The sequence below is a fragment of the Sus scrofa genome, chromosome 6, assembly GCF_054392235.1.
Source record: "Sus scrofa isolate SSC_HxYL_T2T_F1_AM1 chromosome 6, Sscrofa_HxYL_maternal_Yorkshire_Landrace_v2.0, whole genome shotgun sequence".
In the NCBI taxonomy this organism is placed as follows: Eukaryota; Metazoa; Chordata; class Mammalia; order Artiodactyla; family Suidae; genus Sus; species Sus scrofa.
Window position 1 is genome coordinate 65,501,354 of NC_139388.1, and position 13,309 is coordinate 65,514,662.

General features: G+C 54.4%; 1 protein-coding gene across 2 annotated transcripts; it reads right to left on the reverse strand.

Moving 5' to 3' along the window:
• Positions 1-515: 515 nt before the first annotated feature.
• Positions 516-10,013, reverse strand: LOC146402499 (uncharacterized). Of its 2 annotated transcripts, XM_084962265.1 has the most exons (4): positions 6,602-6,723; positions 3,996-4,091; positions 3,275-3,366; positions 516-818 (listed from the first exon to the last, which is right to left on the reverse strand). In XM_084962265.1, exons 2-4 carry the CDS (start codon positions 4,072-4,074, stop codon positions 636-638), a joined length of 354 nt encoding a protein of 117 aa, XP_084818391.1. In that variant the 5' UTR covers positions 4,075-4,091; positions 6,602-6,723; the 3' UTR covers positions 516-635. The 2 variants fall into 2 exon arrangements, 1 of the variants encoding a protein (XP_084818391.1); XR_014806773.1 differs by lacking the exons at positions 3,275-3,366; positions 3,996-4,091; positions 6,602-6,723 and adding an exon at positions 9,920-10,013 and having other exon boundaries at positions 678-818.
• Positions 10,014-13,309: the final 3,296 nt, after the last annotated feature.

Consider the following 13,309-nt stretch of genomic DNA (forward strand, 5'->3'; position numbering starts at 1 on the left):
TATTCTAATTAATCATGTAAATATGGAGGGAATCCTACTCAATGGGAGACAGATACCAAACTGAAGAGTCAACTTATTCTCGCATGTAGTCATCACAGCCTGGTGCTTGGGGTGAGTTAACATAACAGACCAGGTCGATGGTGGACACAATATCCAGTCTCCTTTGCTGTAACAACAGAAGCTATTAGGTGAGCACATGATTGCCCAGCCAAGGACTACACTTCCCAGCATCTCTTGCAGCTAGATGTGGTCATGTGACTGTGTTCTAGCCAATGAGGGTAGAGGAAAAGTGATGTGGGCATCTTGCAGGAGTTGCCCTTTGAAGGACTCAAGTGTGTCTTCCCCTTCCCTCCTCCCCTCCTGCCCATGACCCAGGAAGTGGACTGGATGTGGGGGTGAGCCCTCTCCAGACACACGGCACGGAGCACCAGGACCCAAGGACCCAGGCTGCCCAGCTCCACAGGATGGCAACCCCCGGGCCCTGGGGGTTTTACACACAGACCACCACCACCACCGGAGAGACATCTACTTCCGTTTATTTAAGCAGCTGTATTTGGGGGTTTACATCACAGGAGCCCAGCATGCATGGTTTGGGGGTGCCCAGTCAAGAGCAGGAAGCAGAGGGATCTCAGGAATTAGGAAGCAGAGACAAAGCTGAGACAGCACAGGGGGCACTCCCACACCTTGACTTCACGAAACTCCAGAACAGGCAGAGGAATGAAGGTGCAATTCGAGTCAGGCTTGGAAAGTTCAGGAGGAACTTGGGCATCCAAGTCAGAGTCGTCTTGCTCCAAGGAATAGGTGAAGCAGACACTTGGCTGGGAGGAAAGGGAACAGAGGAGAAAGAGGAGAATGTTAGTGTCCACTAGAGACATTTGGGGTCAGACCATTCTTTGCAGGGTCGGGGGTGGGGGGCGTCCTGTGCATTTCAGGATGTTGAGCACTGTCCCTGGCCTCTGCCCACAAGGTACCTGCAGCTTCAGCCCTTCCGGTGTAACACCCCAAAATGTTGCCAGACATTGAGGGTGTCCCCTGGAGGATAAACTGCCTCTGGCTGAGAATCACTGCCTGACCCCATGCTCCTGTTCTCCTGAGTGGGGAAAGTTAGGGACCTTCTACCCCCCACACTCCATGGCTGTGGGACCCAGGCTGAGCGTTTAGGATTCTCCATGCCCGCAGCTGATGATGGGGTCAGTTGTGGGCACAGGGCCTGAAATGGACCAATCAGAGCGCTCTCTGCTTCTGGGTTCCTTGGTCCATCTGCGAGTGTCTCCCCAGGGATTTCTTATGAGTCAATTGCATCAATAAAACAAAAATGAGAGAGATTATGCAGTGGAGGAATGGGACAAGTATCTTGGCCATGTGGATCAAACTCCTGTCACCAACGATGGCAGACAGACCTCATGTGCCTCTAGATGGGACGTCCTGAGAAGTCGTGGGATCACTTAGGTGGTATTCCAGACATCACAGCTACCCCAAGTCTCATTAGTAGGAAAGGGTAAACGACAACAACCCCCCCCCAAAAAAAAAAAACAACCCATCAGTATGGGGCAGGGGGTAACTCTGGTCTTCATGATTGTTAGGGGCATAGGAGGGGAAAAAAAAGGCTAAGGATGTCTTCCAGCTTAAAGACAACCTTGCATTGGAGGAAAAAGAACACCAAAAAGACAGTATGCAGTAAATTATCAAAACTGGAATACAGACAGTAGATGAGATGAAGGCGCATATTGAGATTAAAAACCCCAAGCTTACAACAGTCCCACACACACATGTGTGAGAATATTCTAAGTGGACACACACTGAGGAGTATACCTATTTCTCTCAGAGAAAACATGAAACTAGAAAAAATGTTAACACCTGGCGAGTTTGGATGATCTTTGTGATGTTTTTGGAAAATTTTGATTCTCACATGGTTTCTTCATAATTTTTTTAAAGACTCCTGCCTGGCACTGGTCCAGGCACTAATAGAAAAGGTGTTCTTTCAAGAACCCTGACCCTGGAGTTCCTGTCGTGGCGCAGTGGTTAACGAATCCAACTAGGAACCATGAGGTTGCGGGTTTGATCCCTGACCTTGCTCAGTGGGTTAAGGATCCGGCGTTGCTGTGAGCTGTGGTGTAGGTCGCAGACGCGGCTCGGATCCCGCATTGCTGTGGCTCTGGCCCAGGCTGGCGGCTACAGCTGATTAGACCCCTAGCCTGGGAACCTCCATATGCCACGGGAGCAGCCCTAGAAATGGCAAAAAGACCAAAAAAAAAAAAAAACCCTGACCCTCTGCCTCCCCCGACCTCTCCCCTCGCACCCCTAGTTCCCATCAGAACCCCTCCAGTCTCCTGTCCTGTCTGTTAAGAATCCCAGAGATGGGAGTTCCTGCTGCGGCACAGCGGGATCAGAGGCACCTCTGGAGCGCTGAGACACAGGTTCCATCCCTGGTCCAGTGCAGGGGGTGGGGGATCCAGAACTGCCACTTAGGTCACAACTACTGCTGGGATCTGATCCCTGGCCTGGGAATTTCATCAGCTCCTGGACCACAGCAGGTGGGGGGAATATCCCAGAGACAGAGAAAACTCCTCATTGGCCGAGGCTGAGTCACATGCCCAGCTCTGAACCAATCACGGAATCATAGTGAAGCTGGGCATCTCCTGCTCTGATTGGTCAGGGGCACACCTGGAGTTGAAATGAAGCTGGGATCAGATCCATCTAAGGGCAGGGAGGCAGGTGTTCTGCCCAAAAAATCAAGGGTTTTACCAGAAGTGAGTGGATAGCATCCAGGTGGGCAAAGCCACAGCTGCCTGGCTCAGCAAAGACCACTCCCTAATTCATTCTTTCATTTATTTGGCCCGAGTTGGTACAGTGCCTGCCCTTCCTTATATCTGTTGCGTGCTCGAGGGATCTGTTCTTGAACAAGAGAGAAGGTTCTTGCCCCCACAGAACTATTCTAGTGAGGGAGACAGATGATGAATAAGCAGCTACGAAGCAGGCTCCAAGTAGCAATGATTACACTACAGGTGATTGACAAGGTAAAGAGTTAGAGAGAAATGGGGCAAAGGTGAGTAAGGGAGGCTTCATGGAGGAGGTGACATTGGAGCAGAGGTTGGAATTAGGAAACTGGGGAGCATCCTGAAGGAAAACATCCCTTATAGGGTGGAGCCATATCCTCAGTGCTACAGGGGCGTCCAGCCACCCAATGGTCTGCTGGGCAGCGAGGGTGGTGGATGTGCCTGAGCGCTGAAAAACCAGAGGCCTCTGATCCAAGGTAGGAAACAGGCAGGCTCACCATCTGGCAGAACGGCAGGACTTTGAATGACATTCTTCCCTTTACTCTGGGGGGCTTCTTTGCGGGCTTCGCACGGTTCTCAGAAGGCTGGGCTGAGGGAGGGAGACAGACTCATGAGATCCTCTTGCCCTCTGAGGCTTGAGAAACTCAAGAATAGTAAAACCTTCCCCATAAGATCATTGATGAGACCTGACATGCATGCAGTCCTCCTTATGTGCCGGGCGCTGCTGCAAGTTTTTACGGGTTTTCCTTTATTTGGTTGTGCAAAATGACCTCTGGGATGGCTGCTATCATCATCCCACTTTACAGAAGGAGAAACCGAGGCACAGAGTTTAGAGGAGCTGCACAGCAGGCTGCACTGCAGGCATGTGCTAATTGCATCCCCAAGGCCCACAGGGATCAGACAGGGAGTGTCAGTGAGGGGAGGGGCTGGAGTAAGACAACAGGGGTGTCCAGGCCACAAAGAGGAGCCCAGGTGGCTTCCAGCTCCCAGGAGACACCCCTGCAGCCTCCGAGCCAGGGAGCAACAGGACCCACTGACATCCGGTGATGTGGGGGGCTCCATCCTGGGTGCCCCTCGGGGCCCTCCCTCCCCACGAGGAGCCACTGGGAGAAGCTGGGGCTGGGGCCAGGCTGCAGGGCCACCCCTTGCCCCCCAGCCCAGCCCTGGAGACCCTCCCCACTCCCCCCGCCCACAGCTTTCCACCCAGGGGTCTCTCACCTCCTTTCTCAGGTGGCTTGGTCTTCACCTCCTCGGTGGGGGTGTCCTTGCCCTCGATGGTGCTGAGAGGCAGCATCATGACACGACAGGCCTTCCCTGTGGGCAGGAGACCAGGGCAGGGAGTGCCTGGGCTGAGCAGCCAGATGGCCGGGGGTGACCCAGCCCTGCCCTCACATGGGGGTGGACACGGGCAGCTATGGCCCCCAAGTCCTCCGGTCCCCCCATCCAAGGGCAAGCGTCGGGTCCCTGAAGGGGCAGCTCAGCGGACCGGGTATCAGAGGGCCTCTGGTATCTGGCATACAGCAGGCACTCAGTAAGTGCCCTCCTGGCCGGCACTGCCAGGGCCGCATGCCAGCCCTGTCCTAAGGCTCCGGGGCAGCTTGGCCACGTGGTTCAGACCAGCACCGCCCTTGCCTGGCCTGGGCCCCCTTCTGGTCCAGGAGGCTCAGTGACTGCCTCTCAGGGCTGCTGGGAAGGGGAGGGGGCTGCTCGGTGGACCCCTCCCCACAGCCCCTGGGGAGGGGCGGGCCCTGCAGGAGGTGCTTGGCAGCAGGCTCAGCTGTGGGGTCCTGGGACCCTGCCTCCTCCCCAGGTTCACCCCGGGCAGGACTTGGCCAGTGTGTGTGGGGGAGGGGGGGATTGGGGGGATTCCTGCCTGACAGTCAGTGGCTGAGAGGTCTCAGGGGTCAAGCTTGCCAAATTTAACATCATCATGACAATAAATCCACAACAAATGGAAACTGGAGTTTCAGATGCACAAATTTTTTAGTTGAAAATAGGCTTCCAGCGCTGCATGGGTCATATCTACATTAAAAATCATTTTTTATTTATTTCACTACATTATGTTTCATGATAGGCAGGTCCTATGAAGTATTCGTGATGTGCTTATATTAAAACATAATGGGGAGTTCCCGTCGTGGCGCAGTGGTTAACGAATCCGACTAGGAACCATGAGGTTGCGGGTTCGGTCCCTGCCCTTGCTCAGTGGGTTAACGATCCGGCGTTGCTGTGAGCTGTGGTGTAGGTTGCAGACGCGGCTCGGATCCCGAGTTGCTGTGGCTCTGGCGTAGGCTGGTGGCTACAGCTCCGATTCAACCCCTAGCCTGGGAACCTCCATATGCCGCGGGAGCGGCCCAAGAAATAGCAACAACAACAACAACAGACAAAAAGACAAAAGACAAAAAAAAAAAAAAAAAAAAAAAAACATAATGGCTTATTTATCTGAAATTCAGACTTAAGTAAGCATCCTTTCTTTGAGGTGCAGCCTCTGATACAGGGAGTATTTAACATCTTGTGCTGTCAGCTTTGCCCTCCATGGAAATGAGGAAAATTAATGATTAAGCATAAGGATTATATATCATTACATAGACACACAACCTCAGAACACACTCTGGTACCTTGGAGTCAGACCTCTCCCTCTAACCCTTTCAAAGAAGAATAAGACCCATCACAGACCCCTCACACCTAATCCTGCAAACACAGGCTGCTGCAAATAGTGGGAACCCCCTGACAGGTCCCTACACACAAGATTGTAAGAAACCTGTTTGCAGATGGACACTGAGGAAACCAGGGCATTAGGACACAAACACAACCGCAGACACCCCCAAGGGAAAGTCTTGAGAAACCTGCCACGCAGGGGGCCAGGCCTGCCTGTCAGTGCGGATTGCCCTCCTGAAATGCATGTGTGGACATGAGAGCGCACGCGCGCACGCACACACACACACACACACACACACACACACACACACACCTGCAGATGCACAAGCTGAAATTACACACCCCCTCCTCCAACACAATTTCCCTCTGCCGGGCCCTCCAAGCATCCCCCCCCAGTCCACCCAGGCCCCCCCCATAGGAGCGCCCCCAGGAGACCCCGGCCCTATGCACAGCCACACAGCTGTGGGAGGAATTCTTGGAGGCTCAAAAGCTGTTTCCCAAGGGCCCCTCTCATCCAGGAACCTTCTCAAGTGCCTCAGCGAACCCCAAACACATCCCCAGGGGCTCCTCTTCCCTCCCCACCCCTCAGACTGCCCTCTGGACGCCCCACAGGATCATTTTCCTTGTTCTATTTGGCCAGTTTGCTACCTGACCCCCTGACCCCCACCGACCTCTCAGGTGTGCGGAGCTCTGCTCACCTCCTGCCCCCCCCCATCAGATCACACTGTCCCCAGGGCCGTCCTTCCCAAACCCTAAAACCTCAGAACCAGGACCAGGCTCCTCCTCCACCTGTTCTGGAGGGAATCCCCGCCACCCCGTCCTCGGGACACCCCAGCCTCCTCCGTTTCCTCCCTCTTCCCTCTTCCTAGCGGCCAAAGAGTTCCTTGGACCTGGAGTCCCCTCAAAGGATCTGGGGAGCCCAAGTGCCCTCAGGGGAGACACTTCGTTCCCTCAAGGCACCCCACTGCGCACACTTCAGGGTCTCGGGGGCTCCCAGGCAGCGGCCGGCGCCCCGTTGCCCAGAAGTCACCTGCCCCTCAGCCCTGGGCGCCTGGTCCCTCCCCTCGGCGACGCCCGGGGCGCCACCCCGCCGCCCTCCTCCACCCTCCCTGCGCCCCTCCAGCGCCCTAAGGGCTCAGACCCTTCGGAGCTGCGGCCGCGGGACTGACCTCCGGACCCGGGTTCTGTCGGGGCCCCTGGGCAGGAGCGGGCTCAGCGCTCGTCCTTGGTGCCGGCGCAAGGCTGGCTCCGGAGATGCCCCGGGGACGCTGTGAACAAACTCGCGCGAATCAACGGGACCGAGTCGCTCAGCGACGCGCCCACCGCCCCCCCCCACACACACACACCGCCCCCAACACGAGTCAGGTGGTTGAAACCGGCTCTGACACCAGCACACGCGTCAGCGTGGTCGCTGTTAATTTCATTACGGGGGGGTGGGGGTGGGGGTCGGGGGCTCTTCCTCCTCGTTGGTTGGAGAAGCCAGTTTAGGAGGGTGTCGCGGGCCGGGTTCAAGGGTCTGGGAATTCGCGGTGCAGGTGATAAAGGGACTCAGCATTTCTAAACTTGTTCTACGAATAGAAGGAAACCCGGGCCACATACACGGAGACACGCATGCATTGAGCATGTGGGCTGGACCCAAAGGCAAGATCTCGTGTCCACTGTGTGTCCGCCACAGTGGATCAAGAGTTGCACCCCTTTTTCTAACCTTTCTCACGCTTTCACTTGTATTTACTTCAGTGTGGCATCTATTCGATTCAGTCCTTTTTCCGTCAAGGGTCTCACGGCAAATAGGTTAGGATTTGGAGGCCATCGGGGGTGTGTGACAGCTGCTCCAGGTTGCAGGAAAGCAGCCCAAACGATTCCTGAGGAACAGGTGGGACTTGTGATCATTCTGATAACCCACGAGATGGAAACCAGTCCTAAGACAGAAGCTTGTGGGACACGTTTCCCGCCTGCACTCTCTGGAACAGTAGCCCGGCGCACATGTGGCCCCTGAAACATGCCTGGAGCGGCTGAGAAACTGTGTTATGAATTTTATTTAAGATTGATCAAAGCAGCCACAGACCATTAGTGGTTACTATGCTGGCGAGCAAGAAAATGACACCTGAATTTCTTCTCAAATGCAATTCCCCCTAGGGACACCGCTGACATTTGGGGCTGGAACATTCCTCATGCAGGCAGTTGTCCTGGTCATTTGCAGGAAGTTTAAGGGATCCTTGCCCCTGACTCTGAGCAGCTCGTAGCACTGCCCAGTCGCAACAAGGAGAAATGCCCCCCAGTATTTCGGAGAAGCTCTGGGAGAGCACTGAGGGACATACATCGAAGGAGAAACGTTGGTCTACCATCACGTCACGGACAGGGCTCATTTGCCGGGCAGTGTGGATTTTCTGGTGGCAATTAAAGGATGAGCTTCAGCTTCGCCAGGCTGGCACTCTCCACTGGGAGGCTTAGGGTGGGCAGGAGGGTTGTGTGGCCACTCAGTGCCCTTGCCTCCTCAGAACTGTCCTTCCCCTGTGCTGGAGTTTCTCAGCCTCCACACTAGTGACTTGTGGGACCAGGTCCTTCTTGCAGTGGTGGGTGTCCTGTGCATCGCAGGATGCTGAGCGCTGTCCCTGGCCTCTACCCACAAGGTACCAGCAACTTCAGCCCTTCAACTATAACAACCAAAATGTGTCCAGACATTTGAAGGTGTCCCCTGGGGGACAAGTTGCCTCTATTGAGAATCACTGCCTGATCCCATACTTCTGATTCTGTAGTCAGGGAAAGATAGGGACCTTCTGCCCCACACCCCCACAGTCATGTGACCCAGGCTGGGACAATTAGGGTCTTGCATGCCCTCAACTGATGACCAGTTCAGTGGTGGGCACAGGACCCAAAATGGGCCAATCAGAATCCTCCTTTCTTCTAGGAGTTTTGCTTATCTGTGTCACCCAATGATTGCTTATTAGTTACATGGAGAAATTAAAAAAAATCAGCAAGTATTCATTGAAGAAATGGAACAAGCATCTTGGCCAAGTGGATCAAAATTTGCATCCCCAGTGATGGAAGACAGAACTCACGTGCACTGAGATGTGATGTCCTCAGGAAGACATGGTATCACGCAGGTGGTGTTCCGGAGATCATAGCCCACCTTGAACCCCATTAATGGGGAAAGGCTTTTCAAAAACTCCAATAAACCGAGAGTAGGGGCAAGGTGTGACTCTGGGCTTCACAATGATCAGTCCCACAAGAAGCAAAGGAAGGCTGAAGAGATTTTCCAGCTTAAAGAGAACGAAAGACACATTACTAAGCACGATACCCGGCCCTAGATGGGATCTCGTGTTGGAGGAGAAAGAACGGCAGACAGTATGTAGCAAACGCACAAATCTGAAATCCAGACCAAGATAAGATGAAAGTGTATATCGAGATTAAATACACCAAGGTTACCACAGCCCCACCCTTATGTAAGGGAATATTCTTTTCTAAGGCAGCACACACGGAGGAATACATATATGCCACCATGGAAATGGGGAAAAGGTAAAAATCAGTGAAAAGGAATGATCTTTGTACTATTTTTGTAAAATTTTTGATTTCCACATTATTTTCTAAGAAAATTTTTTCAGAGGCCTCCCTGGCACTGCTGCAGACAGTAATAGGAAAGATGTTCTTTAGGGCATCCAAACCCAGTGCCTCCCTGAACTCCCCCCCTTGCACCCCTGGTTGCCATGAGGGCCCCTCCAGGTTGGCATCCTGCCTATTAAGAATCCCAGAGATGGCACAGAGGCCTCAGGACTAGTTCTCATTGGCCCGCGTTCAGTTGCATGCCCAGCCACGGACCAATCACAGTGATCCTGGGCATTTCTTGCTCTGATTGGTCAGGGCACTCCTGGAGCTGGTTTGAGGATGGGATCCGAGGCATCCAACATGCGTGAAGACAGGTGGCTCCCCAAGAAAAATCAAGGGTGTTAGCAGTAGAAGGGTGAGTGGATCCAGGTGGGCAAGACCACAGCTGCCTGCCTCAGCAGGGACCACCCCCTAATTCATTCCCTCATTTATCCAGCCCACATGTACACAGCACCTGCCCTTACTGTCATCCGTTCTATGCTCCAGAGATGTGTCACTGAACAACAGAGGAGGTTCCTGCCCCGACACAGCTACTCTAGAGGGGAAGAGAGATGATAAACAGATACAAGGTAGGCTCTCAGGTAGCAATAATAACTCTGAAGAAAACTGGCAAGGCTAGAAGTTAGGAAGGGATAAAGACGTGTCCAGGGGAGGCTTCCCAGAAGAAGTGACGTTCAGCAGATGCAGGAATTATAAAAGAGAAAGAGGGGGGGAGGGGTCGCGTCCTCAAGAAAAACCACCCCCCACACGATGGAGCCACATCCCAGTGGGGGGACTAGGGGCACCCAGCCACCCAATTGTCTGCTGGGCGGAGGGGTGGTGCATGTGCCTGACCTCTCAGAACCCAGGGCCTCTGGTCAAAGGGAGGAAGCAGGCAGGCTCACCATCGGGCAGATGGGCAGCACTCGGAATGACATCCTCCCCTTCATTCTGGGGGGCTTCTTTGGCGGCTCCTCGGGGGTCGCAGAGAGCAGGGCTGAGGGAGGAAGACAGACTCATGAGATCCTCTTGCCCTCTGAGGCTTAAAACTCCCTACTAGTAACATTTTCATCACGAAACCGCTGACAAGAGCTAAGGTGTGCAGAACTTGCTATGTGCCAGGGGCGCTTTTAAGTCTTTTAAATGTATTAGCTTATCTTGTGGTTCATAATAAGAATCTGTGAAATGGCTGCTGTCATCATCCCACTTTAGAGATGAGGAAACCCAGGCTCAGAGAGGTCAGAGAGGCTGCACAGCAGTGCCTGCACCCCGAAGGAACAGACAGGGAGTGCCAGCGAGTGAAGGGGCTGGACTAAGACAACAGGGCTTCAAAAAGTAGATTCAAACAGCACGGGACACATCTACATTAAAGTCATTTAAAATTTATTTTACTAAATTCTGTTTACATGTAGGCAAATCCCATGAAATACCTGTGACACACTAAAGGGTAATTAGTTCATCTGAAATTCAAGTTTAAGTAAGCCTTCTGTATTTTACCTGCCGCTCCCGGTTGAGGGGTTGCTTAACTTCATGGGAGCTCAGCTTTCCCCTGAAAATGAGGAAAATAAATTATTAAACATGAGGATTAAATATGATTAAATACACACATGCTCCCTCAGAACACACTCTCTGGTAACTGAGAGTCAAACCTCTTTCTCTAAGTCTGTTTACGAGGCATAAGATTGCAATCACATGCAATCCTGTAAACACCAAGTGCTTCAAATAGTGGGAACACCTGACCATACACACGCACACACACACACACATGACCTTGTGTGTTTTAAGCACAGATTTTCAGAACACTGAGGAAACCAGGGTGTTCACACACAAACCCCTCTGCAGACACACTCCAAGGATGAACACCCACCATACAGCGCAGCAGGCAGACCTGCTTGTCAGTGCTGGTCACCCTGCTCACACGCAGTTGTGGACACACACACACACACACAAAACTGCAGACACACAAGCTGAAACTACACGCCATCCTCTCCAACACAGTTGCCCTCCGCCTGGCCCTCCGAGCCCACCCTCCGTCCCACCCAGGCCCCTCCCCAGAGCCTGCCCCACTCACACGCGCCCCCAGCACAGCTCCCAGCCCCCACCCGCAGCCACGCAGACGCCCAGCATCACTGGGGGCTCAGAGCAGTTTTCCCAGCGCCCTTCTCACCTGCGGCTCTTCTTGTGGGTCCTCAGTGAGCCCCCAGACACATCCCGAGGGCCTTCCTGTCCTTCCCTGTCCCTCCCCGCCTCCCAAATACCCTCCGGACTCCCCCGCCCCCGCCCCGTCATCTTCCCAAGTCCTGTGGGACCAACTCGGGAACCGGCCCCCATCGCCCCACTGACTTCTCCAGGGTCCGCAGCACCCGCATCCCTCCTGCCTCCTTCACCAAACTGCCAAGTCCCCAGAGCTGCCCCTCCCATCCCCTAAAGTCTGGGGAGCAGGACCCAGGCTCCCCTGGACCAGTCCTGGACGGAGTCCCCGCCATCCTCTACCCCAGACACCTGCGCTTCCTCTGCCCCATCCAGTCTCCCCTCCTCCCAGCGGCCAGAGAAAGCCTAGAACCCAGAATAGCCCCACTGCTCAGAAGGGTCTGAGAACCCAGGGCAGCTGCAGTAGATCCTCCGGTTCCTCATGGGCCCCACCATGCGCGGAAGATCGCGTTTCAGGGGCTCCCAGGCAGCACCTCCTGGGTCCAAAGGCCCCGAACGCGTCAGCACAGCCTGGCTGGGCACCTCCACCCTCTTGGGACACCCTCAGGGCCCCCGCTGCCCCCTCCCCGCACTGCTCGGGCCATGATAGCAGGGACCCTTCCGAATCTTCCATTCAGGACTGACCTCCGGACCCGGGTTCTGTCTGGGCCCCCGGGCACGAGCAGGCGGGCTCGCTCAGTGCCTGTCCTTGGTGTCCGCGCAGGGCTGGCGCCAGAGATGCCCCGGGAAGCCGTGGCCGAACTCGCGCGATAGAAAGTGGCTGAGTCGCTCAACGACAGGCACAAACCCACGCCACCCCACCCCACCCCCACCCACACCCCCAACACAGGTCAGGTGTGTAAAACAGCCTCTGACACCAGCACAGGCGGCAGTGTTTGGCTTTAATTTTGTTTGGAGGGGAGGGTTATTATTCAATAAAGACAGACACCTCTTCCACCAGGCACTGTCCCTGTCACTGCGGGGTTCATAGGGGGTCTCAGAATCGGTGCCCTCCCCCAGCGGCCCTCCCTCCCAGGGCATGACCTCTTGCCCAGGACTCACAAGCACACCCCTCCACGCAGGGGGACCCCTTCCAACACTCAGAGACACCACTCAGAGCCCTACTTGTTCAATTTAAGACCCACTTGTAGATCCTCACACACACACACAAATGGGCAGCAACACACCCACATGTTCAGCAACACTTGGGCATGTTCACACACACGCACGCACGAACACACACGCTCACACACGCACACAAATGTGCAGACACACAGCTTCAAATACTAGGCACGCCCAGACCCACACCCACTCAGGACACACACATCTGCAGGCTTAACTCTCAAAGGGCCCCCTCCCAGACCCCCAGGCCACCTCGGCCTGACACCCCAGGGTCCACCCCCAGCCTCACCCGGGGCCACCCCCCCAGAGGTTCCCCCTCTCAGATGCCCACTGGGGCTCCCCTCTTGGTCTCCCCTGACTCCTACTCCCAAGGGCTTACTTTAAATCTCAGACTCACTCCCTCAGCCTTGTAGGTCTGCTTGAAAAGCCTGACACCTACTATCAGATCAGACAGACATGCAGAAATCCACCCACCGAAATACATCCCTGGGAGGTGCAGCATTCCTGGACATGAGGGAATGGGTGAGTTTGAAGGCAATTTGTGAAGGCAGATGGCTACAGACGTCAGTTATACATTTGTAGATTGAATGTGCCCTCTCCTCTCTTGCCTTGTCTCACTTGAGTGTAACAACAGGTCCGAAATGAACCTTTATCATCCGCTTCTCCCCTCCCAAATCATCCCCACCTTGGGACCAGTGGCTCAAACCAGAATCCATGGAAACATCCAAGACACCTGCCTCTCCTCAGTCTTCCACATCCCACCCCGAGCTAAGCCTCAGCTTAGCCTTCTATATATGCATCCTGAAGCCACCCACTTCTGTCCCTCCTGCTGTCCCAGTCTGCTCCTGGATGCTGTTACTTCTTGCTTTGGTGACCCCATCAGCCTCTAAGTGGTCTTTACGTTTCTAACCCTTCTCCCCTGTCCGCCACAGGGATTGCTTGATCTTCCTGGTTAAATTCTGCTTCAAAAAACTACAAAAGTG

Coding starts and splice junctions, on each gene's coding strand:
- LOC146402499 (XM_084962265.1), bottom strand. CDS start 4,074: ATGATGCTGCCTCTCAGCACCATCGAGGGCAAGGACACCCCCACCGAG. Junction 3,367..3,995: donor CAAGCCACCTGAGAAAGGAG/GTGAGAGACCCC, acceptor TCCCTCCCTCAG/CCCAGCCTTCTGAGAACCGT. Junction 819..3,274: donor TCCTGCCGTTCTGCCAGATG/GTGAGCCTGCCT, acceptor CTTTCCTCCCAG/CCAAGTGTCTGCTTCACCTA.